This window comes from Dermacentor albipictus, chromosome 8 (genome assembly GCF_038994185.2).
Source record: "Dermacentor albipictus isolate Rhodes 1998 colony chromosome 8, USDA_Dalb.pri_finalv2, whole genome shotgun sequence".
NCBI lineage: Eukaryota > Metazoa > Arthropoda > Arachnida > Ixodida > Ixodidae > Dermacentor > Dermacentor albipictus.
In genome coordinates this window covers 111,029,586-111,046,781 of record NC_091828.1, presented here as the reverse complement: position 1 = coordinate 111,046,781, position 17,196 = coordinate 111,029,586, and the positions used below count along the sequence as shown (strand labels likewise).

General features: G+C 43.2%; 1 protein-coding gene across 20 annotated transcripts in view; it reads left to right on the top strand.

Moving 5' to 3' along the window:
* The window catches only part of LOC135915643 (uncharacterized), a 92,103-nt gene that overhangs the window by 60,197 nt on the left and 14,710 nt on the right, over positions 1-17,196 (top strand). For 13 of the 20 annotated variants that reach the window (XR_011508076.1, XR_011508072.1, XR_011508079.1 and 10 more), the window contains 7 exons: positions 1,805-1,893; positions 4,206-4,333; positions 6,091-6,121; positions 7,279-7,365; positions 11,659-11,689; positions 12,882-12,981; positions 15,370-15,497. Coding sequence is in view for 6 of the 20 variants with exons in the window: in XM_070524075.1 (XP_070380176.1) it covers positions 1,805-1,891 (87 nt within the window). In the remaining 14 variants the exon portion in view is untranslated. Of the gene's footprint in view, positions 1-424; positions 462-1,804; positions 1,959-4,205; positions 4,334-6,090; positions 6,122-7,278; positions 7,366-7,673; positions 7,708-11,658; positions 11,690-12,881; positions 12,982-15,369; positions 15,498-16,987; positions 17,074-17,196 lie in introns of those variants that run through there. The other 7 variants (XM_070524085.1, XM_070524081.1, XM_070524076.1 and 4 more) reach the window with 7 other exon arrangements.

Sequence of the window (17,196 nt, the reverse complement as noted above, 5' to 3'; positions counted from 1 at the left end):
TCCCCGACCGCTACGATTATTATACCACCGAGCTGCTTGTTTTGATCGTAGTGACGGGCAGAAAAAGAAGGAAGAAAGGATTGTTTGACGGGCAGGCCGGGCCCTTTCATTATTTTATTGTGTTTGGTGTTTACTTCGCCACTCTGATGGCATGTTCCGCCGGCTTAACTGTCTGGTAATTTATCAGTGACCCATTTTTGATTACAACCGAATTTATTAAAAGAAATACCACCCACGTTGGCGATGTTTCATGGTTCGAACCGGTACCGCTTCACCGAGAATAACTGCGTTGTCGAAAGAAGTCGAGTGTATGTGAACCACGACATCTGCGGAAACGTTCAACGATATATGCTATGCTGTTATATGCTATATTCTTACGCCCGTATTCTCCATGGAAACTAACATACTTCTCTGTTCTTTGCAGGAAGTCACTGGACGGTTTTGGATGTCGAACTTTTATGGTAGAGTAGCAAGAAGTTTACACAGTTTTTTTTTGTTTGTCGATATAAGCATCACATCATGGAAAGTGTCAAGTCATAAAGTCTGCTTTGCACGCTAGGAGCGTTGCTATAACCTAGGTGACCAGCTCGCAGTGTGTCCCGTCGGAAAGGCGCGGATGGAAACATTTTTCGTTGTTCGCCTTGGTGACAAGGCAAGCAGCAAGAGTAGCCTGCATTGATTCGCTTTCCTTGCGTCGTACAGGAAATGCTTTAATGCGCCATAATCCTAAATCGGTGAAAACACTTGTTCCGGAAGCACTACACTATTAGTATAACGTGAGTCTCGCCGGACAAGAAGCCAAAGTACAAGACAAGTACAAAGACAATTCAATACTAAGCTGCGGGCAGCATCACGAGATTGACAAGTTTGCATGGCTTTACATTTCTGTATCGTTTCTTCATACAAGAATGATGCATTCATCCTAAAACTGAAAATGTTGCGGCTTCAGAATAAAATTCTGGGTGTGGAAGAATGTCGAAGTTTACTAACGCGTTTCTGCACTAATAATTGGTCATTTCGCTAAATAAATGAAAATGGATTCATTCCGCAGGCAATCTTGTAATACCAATCGGGCTCAACCTCGATCGATTTAGCCGGGAGTTATAAAGAAAACAATAGCACTTTTGTTGCCGCTGGTGGTACTTCTCAATTCGCATGTAAAGTAAACACCTCTAACCAGGGGAGATCTTGCTTTATCTGTCCATTGGAGAATTTTTTTGTGTGTTTTAAGATGGACTACCCACGTATCAATAAATTCGAGTGAAGACAGCATGGAATTTGTTCCTTCTCAACTTCGACCTGAGTCGGTTGCAGCGTCAGTTCTCAATTTGTGTCCTTAAGCTTTTGAGTAACACCAAGCATTGTTCTGCCATTAAAAACCTTCGTTTGTCCCCTCCTTCCTTGCTTTTTCTGCTCCATGCACTGTATGCGTCTAAAATATATAGGAAACTTTAATGGCATGTTCGGATCGCTTATGTAGTATGCTTTTCTCATCCATTTCAATTATAAGCATTCCTTGCGTTTTTCCACCTTTCATCGTGTTCGTTTTCGCAGTATGACTAAATCGCAAAAAGACAAATGTTCATATAGATAACAGGAACTGCTCAGTGTTCCGATGTTCATTGAACGGTCACGCTTTAAGCTTAACCGAGGCAACTATCACCCGATTTCTCCGCACTGCTCATGATGTGAAGCTCTGCTGCATTCTTTCTGATAAGCGTTGTAATTTAAATACTTTGCATTATGGTGCTACGCTTGGGTGGATGACAATGTTTCGCTTTTGTTCGCTGAATTCTTTGCGCAGGCAGCGTTTCTCGGTAACACCGACGTTGCCCTCCTGGCACGGATTGTATACGCCGGTGGAAGCGGGCCTGTCTGTCACGTGACTTGAAGGTGCGCAGTCATTTGCTCGTCAGCGAGGGTTGCAGTCTTCGCCGCTTCTTTGGTGACGCCAGTGGGTAGTATACAGTACACTTTTGTACATCTTTTGTTACGTCGGTACCATTATTTCCGAAGTGACAATAGATAGATATCAAGCTGATTTTTTCCCTGCATGCGTTACAGATACGTGGCAATTTACTGTAGCAAAATTATCAGCGTGCGAGTAAAACTGTTCACATTAAAATATATATATGTACAAGAGTTGGTCAAATATAGGGTGTAGAAAGCAAAAAAAAAATCACTAAGACTTTCATTTCTCGTATACTAAAATAGTTTTAGTACAGCGGCTAGAAGATGAAATCTGAACAAAATGGAGTAACTATCTTGCCACTATCCTTATAAGTTTCTCATAAGAGTGCACCGCAATATGCCCCAAAAGAGATGGGAAAGATGGGGCTTACCCTGTCCCCGTAAAGAAAAAATCTTGAAGTGAAGCGCCATATTTACAACTTCCAAGTCAATAAATATATGCCGACTGCAATCATATTGACACATCACAAAAGTGAAGAAATGTGTACGATTGTGCAGCGCTCTGAACTATGCGATTAGTTTGTGTGTACGACATATACACGCTGTGTACGCAATTGTGCACGCCAAGGTAGTGCATCAACAGCAAAAGCATTGATGGCTTTTTCGATTTTTTTTTCACAGTCTGTTGCACTGGGCGTGATATTCAATTGGCTGGATAGGTGCTTTTCAAGTTACTATAGGCATGTAATACTTGTTCTTATGCCTCCTGGTGCAGTTGTGAATTTTCGCTTTGAAGTCCACACTCTGTAAAGTGGTAGAAACTAATTAAAAGGTGTAAAATTATTAAGCTATTTTGCAGCTGCAGGCTATGGTTCTTAATATCGATTAAATGCGGTGAAAGCAAGTTTATGATCAACAGACTTAGTTGGCGCTTCAAAGGTGAAAGGGAAATTGTCTATCAAATGTATGCGTCGGGTCTCCTAACAGCTGGTGTTTAGAGCAGTGTAGTATGCTCCCTGGGGGTATAGTTTTGTTTTCTTAACATTTCTTCAGAATCTGGTTGTCGTTTTTCAAGATTACAAATTTTAGCAGTACTTACTTGAAAGTTGGCTCAACACAGCAGTGAGAAATATAGTTTCTCTCGTATGCAACAAACATTATGCTAATCGGCTCAGCAGATCCTAATAAGGACATTCCAGCTTTTGATATGAACTTGAATAGTGCAATTGCATTTGTAACCGCCGTAATGCTTCCAACTTAAACGTAATTTATGAAGGTGCAATTTTTCGAATGCCAACGTAGCACAGCTTGCAAGGTTTACGGCGTATGAGACTGCTAGCTATGATCGAGTGTGACATTGGGTTCAGCCTTCGTACAGCAATTAGGAGAGGGGGTAGAGCTGAGGTTGACGGCAAGGAGTGTAAGGGGGCAAGTTTTTTGGGTTACAAGCGGTGACCATATATTGGAAGAATTAACTCGGCCACTCGACCGAATGATATAGGAGGGATATAGGGTGTAATCACCACGTTCGCCATCTTCGAAACACTGGCTCAGAGAACTGCCGTGCCCTCCCCGATAGGCTCAAACCGCCAATATGGCAAGGATTCGGCAGTGTGCAGATATGCAGCGTCGCTGCTCACGCCAGCCTTGAGAAGTGCATAGGAATGCACTGCTTATTCAATAATCTTTTTGTGGTAGTGACACTATGCGCGGAGGAGTTTGTACATATTATAAAAAAGAACATTTAGTCAAGCTGATCAGTGAATTGTTTGGGATTAATTAGTGTTGGATGAGACTTTAAATTATACAGAAAAGTAAAAACAATGGATCAGCAGATTAAGAAATAAGCTTCGCAGTGAACGAACGATGAACGTAAGCGCGTATTTGACACGTTAGGTTGCAATGTCCTTGTCGAAACATCATGGCATTTATCGACTTAATATGCGTCTGATTTCCGCTATAGCAGAAATTTGTTTGTATAAACGTCTTAATTTTTATACTGATTATCGCAGTATTTCGAAGCTAGTAACTTAGCCCTGAGGTGCACGGTAAATAACGCCCCCATGGCCATAATAGATATTGGTCCATCCAATAGGTCGTTCCTCATACAAACTATATGCAATTTTGGGGGCAATAAATCTACAACATTGCCGAATGTCACGCAGATCTATTAAGTTGCGAACATTGAAATGATTTCGCAGAAGGACAATCAGTGCGAAACAAGTAGTGCCGGTTATATGAAACATTTGTTGAAAGCTGCGCACAGCTACTTGAATGTTGTCGTTTCTATGCAGACTGCAGAGCGGCGGAGGACCACTTTCAGAATTCGCTGCAAGAATCGTTCACGTACGGTGCCGTTACGTACTCGTCAACGATGGCTCCATTCTTCCGAGCCTCCCTCCTGATCTCCTGATAGCAGAAGGTGAGTATGCCATGAGTTGTGTGTCGATTGTAAAGTACTGATCTTACACTATTTAGGGTTCTTGCCCTGAAAGACACTATAATAATGCGAGTGCTTCATACTATACGATCTTTCTTTTTTGCAGGGAGTAATTATCCCTGAACGATCAGTAACGATGGCATTCGCATCTATCATAAAGAAAGCCCCGCTTTTTGCTTGCCTATATTGAAATCTCCAACGCTAAATCAGCCACGAACGCATACAATTAACGAGTGACGTTGAAGACCGCATTTTCTCTTATGAGTGTGAAGCGTGCAACCTTGTGATTTCTCTTGATCGGAAATATTCATGCCTATGAAAGGGTACTGTTTTGACATCTTCAGGATGCAGCGATTATGTCAGAGAATGTCACATTTTACCTCCGCAGCGCAGGACAAGTCTGGCCCGAGATGCACGAATTTGACGAAACGAGTTCGGACGATTCAAAGGAGTACCCTGGTGACCTGTTTGAAATTCCTATCGTGCGCCAGCTCGCATGAAAGGAGCTTTCGACCGGTCATCTAGTGTTTACAGGGCTGTAAAAATACGCTTACTGGTGTATATTCAAGATGTGGTCGCGCTCTTCCTGTAAAATATGGCACGAATGAGGTATACATGGTTTACCACGTCGTGAAGGGCACTGCAGATTCCTTGCAGATCTTGAAAATCTGACTGTCGAAGCAATCGTGAAAGAAATGGCGGAATGTGGAACAGCCCTCATACTACGCAGAATTTGAGGGGGCTACCAAATACGGCCGCGACACCTTCGTGGGAAGACCAGGCACCTGGAACTTATAGGAAAATTTGACGCGTGTAATTCGTCGTGAGCTTGAAGCCATGCTTGCGGCTACTCCTAGCCAACATTTGATCAATGGCAGAGTAAAACGTTTGATCAATGCCGGAGTATTACGAAAAAAAAAAGGCATTGAATGAGAAATAATTATTTTTCTTTCCTTCGGTCCAATCATGTATAATCAGTTTGCACACATCACGTCATATGGGGCGTTCTCGCGGTTTTCGTGACGTCGCGTGAGAGAGGGACGAAGCGGCCCGAAAAATTTTTAGACCAATAAAGGAGGGCTGATTGCGGTATAGGAATAGAAAAGTTTCGAATAGCTTTACGCTATAGCGCCCCTGTTCGGTGTAGTGCAAATGAACATGACATTGACCAAAAACATCATTCCGCTTTTTCTAATGTCTTGCTGATTTGAACTGCCCAAGTTCAGTTTCCAAGAGGGACAGGCATCTTCGATTAATTTTTGGTAATTTTGATGCCATTTGTGTTCCGCTCAGAGTTTGAATCTGTGTGTAAAACATTGGTAGGACACACCTGATCTTTTCATTACCGGAATCGTGCAGCATACAGGGAGAGCCCTGGCTAACGGAAATACATGACAGCAGACGGTTCGTTCGTGACAAAATTATACATGAACAATTTAGGTTTATATTAATACATGAAAGTGTATTCGTTCTTGGCAATTCCCTTTACGCCTTTATTTCAAAATATCGAAATCTATATTGTCGGATGGCAATGAACGACAGCGTTGTTTGCTTGCGTCACGTAAAAGTGGTTTTTGAAAATGAAATGTTTAACGGACAACAAAAATGCACCTGCACATCTCCAGTGAATTAAAAAATGCTTTTGCGGCGTTAACAGCTCCGTCACGCGTGTATTAATGCAGACGATGTGGCAATTATGATTCATAATTCCTAAGAACTCGATCCTCTTCGTTTTGCAGAAATTGGCTGCGCAGTTTTGGATGCCACGGGGTAAGGCAGCAAATAGTATATGCAAGTTTTCCTTTCGCCGATATAGAATCTACACTACACGAATTAGGCGATACTGTCCGTTTATTCGTGTGGCTTTGTTCCTCACAAGTCAGTTACTCAGAGAAACGAGGCTGTTGATTCGCTATAGTATGAAACTAGCTCGTTATATCGGTTATATCGTCGGCCTTCATGGCCAATATTTCCAGCAAATATGCACAGCGCCATGGCTGCTTCTTAAAACTGGGTAACCGAAGCTCACGCAAAAAATGGAAGTACATCGCCGATTGACTGCGACAGTACCACGGTGTCACTGCTTGAAGTGCATACCGTAGTAGTGCAGCAGGTTTCCCATTTTAAACATTTACCGCTACTGGGCGCTTCTAACTACAGCAACAAAACAATACGAAAAAAATTAAACACGCGTCAATTCACCAACGAGCGTTAGGACGAAATGAAAGACTCGCGGCAATACAGCTGCACGTTAACGCATCACTGATGAGCCTCGTGAATGCCGTGAGCAGAAGAGCAGAGGTCGTATATCGTGGGCTTTCTTCGTTACTATGAATGGCGGAAGCAGATTCCTAAAATTTATATTAGAACATACAATTGTTTAGTAATCTTTAGTAATATTAGAACATTACAATCATTTAGTAATGGCATTAGGGCCACATAGGCAGGAACTTGTGCTGCACTATTCTTTCGTGACGACATACAGACCAGAGTCACCCACTACCGTCAAATAACATAGCTGTCATTTTTATCAGAATGTTGCTTTTTTTTGTCCATTATATAAGTGCTCCAAGTTGGCATAACGAGACCAAATCTTACCACGAACATAAAATATTTTTACCAGCTAGTTTCGGTATAGAAAAACTAGGCACTGATGGCAAACCTTTTTTGCTAAACACGCAAAAAAATACTTAGATTGGGTATCAGCTGAACGTGTCAGTAATAGCGCTACACATGGCTCGAAGTCGGTACGTTGCACGGATATTATGCGAACGGATGCTGCGCGTGTCGGTCCATGCTGAATAAGCAATCATGCTTGAGCCGGAAAACGACAACCAGCGCCAAATGTGTTCCTTTCGCATTTTTGCTATGAAACTTTGGTGTTTACTCTGTACAGTGCACCCATATGAACGCTGACGTCTGTGCAGATTCAACATCAGTGGAAGCAGGCATGCTCCTTGTGCAGTCGCAGTTATTCAGCTGCATCGGCTGCGCACTATTGACTGTCGCCATCGGTTAGTATCTGCTACAGCGAACGTCGATTTGCTCAAGGCGACGCCTCTGTTTTTGAGGGCTTTCTAGATTCATCGAGACACTGTCTCGGCGTGTTGAGGATGTTTTTAACGTGAAGAATTATGCAATTGTGTAGACAATTATGTATGCAATTGTGTAGACAGTGTGTAAGGGTTAAGAGGGTATGAGCCATTCATTCTTACGTGACGGACGAATTCCAACGTTAACAGCTCTGACACGCGTTTTATTTATTCAGACGATGTGGCACTTGTCATTCATAATTCTTAAGAACTTGTTCGTCTTCGTGCAGTTTTGGATGCCTGTGCAGTTTTGGATGACCGGGGGTAAGGCAGCAATTAGTATATCTTGGTTTCCCTTTCGCCGATATAGAATCTACACTTCGCTAACAAAGCGATACTGTCTGTTTATACGTGTGGCTTTGTTACTCACAAGTCAGTTCCGAAAATTGTAGTTGACACATTGTGATTGGACCTCCTTTCGTTCAGTGCAAATTAAAGAAAGCAGAAACGCCATTCGTTTTGTTGTTTTGCCCATTTCCACTACCCAAGTTCAGTTTGATAGCATCTGCATTCTACTTTCTTTCTTTATCCAATACTGCAAAACTTGTACAGGTCCAAGCAGGGTGGGTTAAATGGCAAGAAAACAATACACAATAATAACAAGGTTAAAAAAAACAAGAAAGTGTGGCGAGAGCCAATAAAGAGTCATTCCAGTTGGATACAGCGCGAGGGAATAATGAAAACTTGAATAAATCTGTTCACGCAAAATACGGCGTCAGAAAATTAGGACGATGGTGGCGTGTATGCCTTGACGTTGAAAGTGACAGATATGGAGAGGGGTTAGTAGCTAGATTTTGATTCCAAAGCAAGAAAAGAAATTGCGAGCGTAAATATTTTATTCGTTGTTCAAGACATCAGATACCGTTATTCTGCAATAATTCAGAGGGTGAGTCATACGGGAAAAATTAGAGTAAGTAAACCTTACAGCTTTTCTCTGCAGCTTTTCTCTAACTTTTCTAGGTGGGTGATATTGTGTTTATTAACTGGGTGCCAGACAACGCGTGCATATTCAAGTTTCCGTCTAATTAGTGAATTGTAAGCAAGTAAGTTTACGCTAGGGAGAATTTGTAAGCCTATGTCTTAAAAAGTACAGTTGATAAATTATTAGTAAGCGTGACACCCAAATACCTATATTTAGTCTCTTCCAGCAAAGGTGACGAACCTAGCCTGTAGTTAAAAGAAAGCGGAGCTTTTTTGCGAGAGAAGCGAAGAAAGACGACCTTATCAGTTTCATGCCCCACGTTTCACACCATTCCAAAATCTTAGCAAGAGAGGAGTTAAGAAGGATTTGGTCCTTAATTGAAGTTGTTTCTTGAAAAAGCACACAATCATCCGCAAGCAACATGATTTGGACATTTGGATCAAGTTCAGTAGTAATGTCATTAATATATAATAAAAGCAATAATGGCCCTAGCACACTTCCTGGAGGCACACCAGAGCCGACCGGAAGGCAACCTGATTGGTGCTCATTAACTGCTACAAATTGGTAGCGACTGGTTAAAAGGTTTGATATCCATGTGAATAAAATTTCTGGGAGGCCAATGCCTCTGAGTTTTAATATTAGTTTGTAATGTGGAACCCTATCGAAAGATTTACTGAAGTCAATAAATATTGCATCAATCTGCCCGTTCTTATCGATACATGAAGCGAGTGAATGTAGTGCTGTCACTAGTTGTGTAATTGTTGGGTATCCTTTTCTAAACCCGTGATGGAAATTAGAGAGGACTGCGTGCACATTTAAAGATTCATTAATCTGGTTGGCAATAATATGTTCGATCAGTTTACAACATCATGATGATGTAAGTGATATTGGACGATAATTTTTTAATATGCGGTCACCTTTCTTGTGTATTGGCACAACCCTGGCTATCTTCCAGTCGCTCGGTAATTGTCCATGAAGTAATGAAATACGAAATAAAATAACTAGAACCTCTGCAACAGATTCAGTATATCTCTTCAGAAACAAGTTAGGAAGGTTGTCGGGACCAAATGACGATTTAGTTTTTAAATTTAGTGACATAGAAACTACGCCAGGGTATGAAATAAAATTTACATCACAGGAGTGAAACACTGCGTCATTGGATGGATAAGAACCGGATTTAGAAAACACATGGTGAAAGTAGTCATTGAAGTGGTGCGCAATATCCCCGTGATCGGTAACCACAGAACCATCACCCAAAATTTGCGACACCGGTTTCTTTTTTTCACTTATATATTTCCAAAACTTTTTTTGGTTCCTCTACGGTGAAATTTGGCAGCAGTTTACTAAGATAATGTTCTTTCGAGGAGTGTACTGCAGGTGCAAGACCTTCTTTTAAATCCTCAAATGACCCAAATGCAAGCGCTGTTTCTTTAACCTTTTTATCTTTCGCTTTAAGTGGATTATTTCACGCGTCATCCATGGCGCTTGTCTACGAACAAATTTAGGTTTGCTCGGCACAAACTTATCTATAAGTATTGGCACATATCTTTAATATGGCGCCAAAGTGGGCTCAAGTCAGTACTGTTAAAATCGATAAGGGATGTTTCCAAATGTTCTATAGTGGATGTATCATCTGCACGTGAGTCATCTTTGAAAGAACAATGTTTCACAGTGTTATTAGATAGAGTACAAGCGACAATGAGTAAGTGAACACTAACAAGCAGGTGGTCAGAGATGCCTTCCCCAACTTGAACATGATGTGTTAACATCATGTTAAGTACGCTGTTTAAATTGCTGTTGTGAGGAAGGGATTGAAAACGCTCCCAATTAATGCCTACCAGGTTTAGGTCACCAATAAGTAACAATTTGCTTCTTTGGAACCGTGACATGGGCTCTTCCACCTTTAATAGATCATCAGCTGATGCATCGGGAGGTCTGTAAATGGCTAACAAAATGAAAGTGTGGCCCCAGCATGAGATATTTATGCACAAACATTCAAGGCCGGGAATTTATTCCAAGAGAACAGCCTGTACGTGGTCTTTAATTAGAACTGCAACGCCACTTCTCCTGAAAGTCCGATCCCTACGAAAAACTTGGTAACAATTAGGGAATACATCCTCGTCGGCTATTTCAGTCCGCAGCCACGTCTTGGTTATGACGGCAACATGTGGGTCATGCTCTAGTAAAGAAACCTCAAGGGGTTGCGTTTTATTTACTACACTACGAGCATTTAGGGTGATTATGCGCAAGGGCTTGTCACATTCTTTGGAAAAGCGTCAAGGCTCGGGCTGCTGAGAGTGTTGATTGTTTATCTTGGCGCGCGTGTTTTTGGTCTCATCGCAAAAGAAAAAAATCTTCATTGACCCTAAGTTTATCATGAAGTAGGCGTACTTTTTTACCCTGCAGTTACTCATCTTTCGCGCTTTCCCACGTAAGCTCCCGTCTTTTTAGCGTTGCTTGCGAGTAATCATTTTGTACAGACATGCCTGAATTTTTTAGCTTGCTGCAGTTTTCAACTATAAGTTTCTTTTCGTTAAAATCGTGCAGATAGATGATGACCGGTCGTTTGCTGCCTTGTAGGCCGAGCCTTTGAATGAATGAATTCTCAGAGGTGGCATGTGCATGTAAAGCGTCGGTACGACACACCTGCACTCCTTATTACCCAGATCAAACAGCCGAACTGCATGACAGCCCATGGTCCCTTCGGGTCAAAATCCTACAGGAGGAATTTAGGCTTCCATTATTGCTGCAAAACGTATTCGTCCTTGGCAATCGAACCGATGTATGTTTTCGGATTACCGTGTGCGACCGTGTTGTTTCTGTACGTAACCTTAAAGCCGTGCATATCACATTGACCACAAATAAAAGACTGGGACAGCGGAAGAGAACACACAAACGACATCGCCCGGGTCGTTCTCGTATTCTATTCCGCTGTCCCTGTCTATATTTGCTGGCAATATGATATGCAGTAAACACCAACTAGGCCAAAGTAAGTTCTTCTAAAAGCAGTGATAACAATAAATTGGGGCATATAATTGCTGCTACTCGGTGACTGGTTTATTATGCAGGGGCTAACACCGTTCACTCTGTACCATCGAGTGTTAAGATTGAATATTGGCAAATCAACAGTAGATAAGGGGTTCTTGAAAATTAAATGTTCAACGGACAACAAAAAGCATCGGGACGTCTCCATTGATCTGATTTTGGAGCGTGAAAGCCTGTGATGTGTGGATATTGTAGCAGGCCATCTGGCCCTTCTCATTCGCAATTCTAAAGAATTCTTCTTTTTGCAGAATTCTGCTGCACGGATTCGGATGTCGCAGGGTAAGCCAGCAAGTAGTATTAGCTAAGTTCCCTTTCGCCGATACAGAATACACACGAGGATTGTGATGCTGTCCGGTTATGCGTGGCGCTTTGTTAAAAGTCAGTTAGGCACAGAAATGAGGCTCTTTATTCGTTTTAATATCAACTAGTTCGTTTTATCGGGTATATTGTCGGCCTAATTTTAATTGCTAATTTCGACGGCAATCAAAGTTGCTTTGTTATATTCATTCGTTTGTTGCATCTCGTTTCGTCATAACGGGGTTAGACTCTCCTATATAAGCTGGAAACTATACGATGGAGCGCCAACTAGCAGTTTTTCTTAAGTTTTCTTGCAAGTTGGTTGCTGGTTACCAGTTACGTATGGTCACTCTGGACACCAATACTGTGCGCAAGCCGCTCATCTTCCCGTTGCCCTTGTGCAGGTGATGGAGGCGCACGTAGGGGGCATGCCAGGGTGGCCATGCAGCGCAAAAGGCGGGGCGCCATTACCGGAAGCTTACTGCTAGTGTTTCCCAGCGTTTGCGAAATCCCGTTTGAAACCCTTCCTTCGCTATCCTAAAGCAAACTAGACTAACCTGTTAAGAAGTTAGCTCGTTTCAAGCCTTGGCGCTAGCGGTGTGGCTGTAATCGAAAATGACTTAAGCATCAAAGCAAGTTACACCCTTTTTCGTTTTTGTCTTGTTTGCGCTAGATTAAGGTTTCTCAATTGCATACGGGCCAGATATCTAAACTCGTCCCATGCTCTTATCTTGCTAGTGCTACACCATTGTTCCATGAAAACACACAGACCACAGTCGTCGGCTACCGTAACATAACGTAGCTGTTGCTTTTCTTTACTCCTTCCACATTAATGGTCCACGTTAATCCGTGAACATAAAACATTTTTAACAACTTTGAAAAGAGAAAACTAGACGCTGATGATAGACTATTTCGAATACAGAAAGTATACAACACATGAATTAAGTGGTATGGGCTCATTAGGTCAATAATAGCACCACACATGGTCCCACTTTAGTAGCACCAAGATCATGCAAATGCAAGCTGTGCCTATCGATCCATACTGGCTCTACAATCACATGGGAGTCGCAGAAAGATAGCCAGCGCCAAATACTTCCCTCGCGTTCTTGCTGCTCTGAAATTTTCTGCTTACCGTATACAGTCCAACCACATGCACGATGACTTGTCTGTGCAGACTGTACCCCAAAAGACCTGGTGATATTCATCGAGCAGTGGCAGTTCTTCCTGTGCATCGGTTGTGGAGTCATATCGCTACTTCTCTGCTGTCACCATCGGTTAGTATCTGCTACAGCGAACGTTGATTTGCACGTCGCGAACCCCTGTTTTAGAGGGCGTTTTGAGCTTGTTTTTAACTCGAGGAATGGGAACTTCGAAAATATTTTTCTACCAGGCACGTGGCATAAGTGCTGATAATATGACGTTTGTCGAAAGCAAAAAAAGTCGGTGGTTCATATTTTGGCATTCGGATCATTCAGTTGAATGCGTATTTCTTAATTGTACTACAGAAGTTTTCCACAACACGCCATCGGAACCGCTTTCATCAACTAATGTAATGTTAGTAAAGAAAACCGAGGAAGGCCTACGTATGACGATATCACGGAATAACGCGCTTTTGTTGATAGCGAGCAAGCGATAACTATCATTCATGTACCCATCCGCATGGAATGTGCAAGCATGCCTTCCCTCCCGCTTTCCAACAAAGAAATCGCTTACCTGGATAATAGTGGGCAGTGAAAGTGCGCATACCATAGTACGTCTTCTAAAGAACGTGCATGTTGCGTTTCAAAATAAATTAGTTGTAAGTAGCACTTCGGTGGTACTGTTGCCGCCTTTCTTTGTCCACGTTTCCTAGCGTAAAAAAAAAAATATATACGAATGCTTAGCCAACTCGCGTGAATCGCCACAGTGACCTCACGAATCTGTTTGTTTGTCTTGTAGAAAGCATCGGCCGAGCAGGATGGCGCGGCGAAGCAGTCACACTTGTCAAGATTGGAAACGCGCCCATGAGTTCATTGACATTTTAGAGGACACCAACCGGGAGGGTCCGCGTAGGCTCTTCACCATGAAATAGAGGCAAAAAAAAGTTCTCCGAGATGCAGGAGACGCTGAGAAGAAAATGGCCGAGCTGTCAGGAGGGAGCTGCGATGGCTCAACGCAAACAATATTTTATGACATTGTTTAGAAACGCTCGAAGGGCCACACAGGAACAGTAATCTGTAAACAAACAAGCCTATAGGTTATGCCACAAATGAAGCTTAACACTTACAAGAAGCCTAAAATCTATTGTCTTTGTGGTTTTCCCCCACTAGTATAAATCAGATGGCATAGAAATCATTTTATACCGCGAACCTTACATAGCTCGGCTCGTGTCCTCTTCAAATTTCTGGAATACTAGTGTTCCATGAGGGCATAACGGCGATGTCAGTTCTCTAAACTAACGTGACTTAATTAAGAGCACTCTTCGTGGCTTAGTGTTTGCGATATTCTCGTATTCTACGATGACAAATAGACTAACTCGATCTTCAGCGGTTACAACTCGTCTGGCATTGTTTCCAATGCCCTACATTCTGCTGTACTATTATTCCACTAGAAGTGCATACGAACCACATTGATTCGCTAACCTCCCCTAACGAGGTTAGCTTGTCGCCTGTCGTGGTGTTCACCTTAAAAGGCAACTGCTGCGAAAATTTGGACCGCTGTGGAAGTTTCATTTTATATGACTGAAGCTTAGTTTAGGCTTTTTCAGCGCAGCTGCCTCCGTCGCACTGATATATCTCAAATGCGGCGTGCGGGGATTTAGGTCCTATCGACACCTAACAGGGCACGCGCTATTTAAAAGCGCTTAAACAATGACCAGCTCTGCGGCTTTGCAAAGATTGGTAGAGTTGCATATACAATACTTGTGATACATTTAGCCAAAGCCAGAATACGAGTATGGCTTACAAACCAATTTATTCCACTGTCCAAGCTGAATTGGCTTTGTGCGTTTGTCTTGCTCACACATGACTCGTATTCCACGATGGCGTGCTGACTGCGTCCCCAGCGGTGGCAGGTAATCGCTGTGGCAGGTGAAATAGCTTTGCGATTGGAATTAAAGCTTAAAAATGTACAATCACTCAGACGTGAAAATTGAGAATTTGGCCACATTTTGGAAGTGAGCGTGAACTTCTACATCTTGAAATATCCAATTATCTCGGAAATATTCATCCCTGTATGACGTTGACAGCACAGCATTTGTTTGAGATTGCTTTTACGTAACTGCGAGTCACCACGGCCAACGTGCGCGTTTCTGTAGACCACCGGAACGCATTGTCATATTCCACCTACACATATAGTTACGGTGCTGAATTTAGGGTAAAACCCGAGAATCCGCAGTGCTTGCATTCCGACCAGAATTTACAAAAGCACCCAACGAAAGACACCTTCTCCGCACGTCGCAATGCGTTAAGTTTATGTTAATATCCGGATGCTGACACTGTCCAAAGACTCCTTCGGTATCACTGCGGGTACAAGAGCTGCTTCTAGTTCGTCCTTGTGTTTTCTACAGCACCTTATAATTATAAGATAACTTCAACTGACAGTAGTATTCAGTTCCTTTATTGAACTGTTCAATTCATATTCATTTATGTACTTCATGTAACCTGTCTATATTTTCTTTCTAGGCACAAAGGCTGTAGTCGACCGCCTGACGTGTGAACTCGTCATGTCTGGAATGGATTGTGACTCAATACATGATGAACAGGAACAAAGTGACCGCGAGAGAGCGATCAAGGACCACCATAGCGTGAAGGTGCGTATTTCATTCGTCACCGATGTCACAGCGCGAAGGATGGTCGTCACGGGCGTGGCACACAACATTCGATTACTATTTTCATCAGAATGGAGGTACGTGCGTGCATTGTTGTAGCAAAAGGGCGGCATTTTATAGTGCAGGGATTTCCAATGTGCACGGTTCGGTGCTTGTGCTTAGCGTCGGTGGCCGAAAGTGCGAGTCGACGCGTAGTCGCTGCGTCGATTTGGCCTGGAAAATCGCGAACGCAACGTGGCTGACGACCCTAATGAAGGGGCGAGACAGGGCGAGAAACGCTGGGGTCCGAGTGGCGCGCCACGTCCCGACATCACCGGTCCTGTTCCTGGTGAACTGGGCTTCGTCCTTGCCGTCTTACCGGTGATCTCAGCTCGTATGTCGGGTCACGCCTCTGATCTGTCACGCCTCTGGGTCACGCCTCTGTTCGTGCTGGAAATCGCTGCAGGAGGACCAGCCCACTTCCTGTCATTGCTAGCCTTGCGGCTTTTCCTGAGCCTGCAAAGGCTGCGTCTTCGCTACCGTTGCTATATACTAGAACTATAATAGTGCTGCGACTGCGCTTCGCCCTGACCTATATCGCCGTACCTGAGGTTAGGACGTCGGCTTTTCGCCGCCATACATGTACCCTGCCTCGAGGACGGGTACGGCCATACCAGCTGTTACGCTATGTGAGTGCAACGCGATCCTTAGTAAAACTTAAAGACACGAGGCGTCGCCATTTTTCAGTAACCGTAACTGCATTCTTCATGCGAAAGGAAATCGGATGACGTTGCTCAACTTTTAAGCACCAGGAACTGTCTCTTGATTAATTGTGGTCCGTGCAGGATTCTTCTGGCTGTTGCGATAAAGCTGTGTTGCACTCTGCATCGGCTTTGCAGGAAAAGCAGCCTATATCGAACCCACCTCCTGCGGCCTTCGCACTTCCTTGAGCTTATGTTAACGTCCGGGCATTGACACTGTCCAAAGACTCTTTAGGTATCATTGTGGCTACAATAGCTGCTTCTAGTTTATCGTTGTCCTCCACGTCACCTTAAATGTCCAAGATGACGTCGTATGCTAGCATTATTCCGTTCCCATCTTCATTCCTAGCAGCGTTACTGCAAGTTTCATACCCCATTATTTTGTTTTCATTAGGAGCAACCATGTCAGTAAATATTACAGCCTTTATGCCAGGGGTAGAGTGACCACGAGAGAGTGATAGTGGACCTCCAGAGCGGGAATGTGCGTATTTCATTCGTCACGGATGTCGCAGCGCGAAGGATGGACGTTACGGGCATGGTACCGATATTAGGTTATTGTTTTCCCGGGAATACTGAACGGTACGTGCGTGCACTGTTCAAAGCCCACTGTTCAGTGCAGCACATTGTGGCTCAGTGCAGCAAGTAACTGGTAAAACACGGTATTGTCGAAAATTAGAGTAAATGAAGTCGTGCAGATGGTGCGTTGGTGGGATAACCCGAGATTCATTACAGTTACAGATTGGTTGCGAAGCGAAGCGTAATCTGGGACCGCAGTGAACTAGGTGGTGCTGTGAAGCTAGGAAATCAGAAGGCATAAGGTAAGGTGAGCTGGCACAAGCGAACGGGATGTGTGATGGCTGAGAGTTACCTTAATCATGCATTGGGCAAGAATACTTGTCGATATTGACGGTAATGATAATAAATGGCTACTTCAAGCTGGT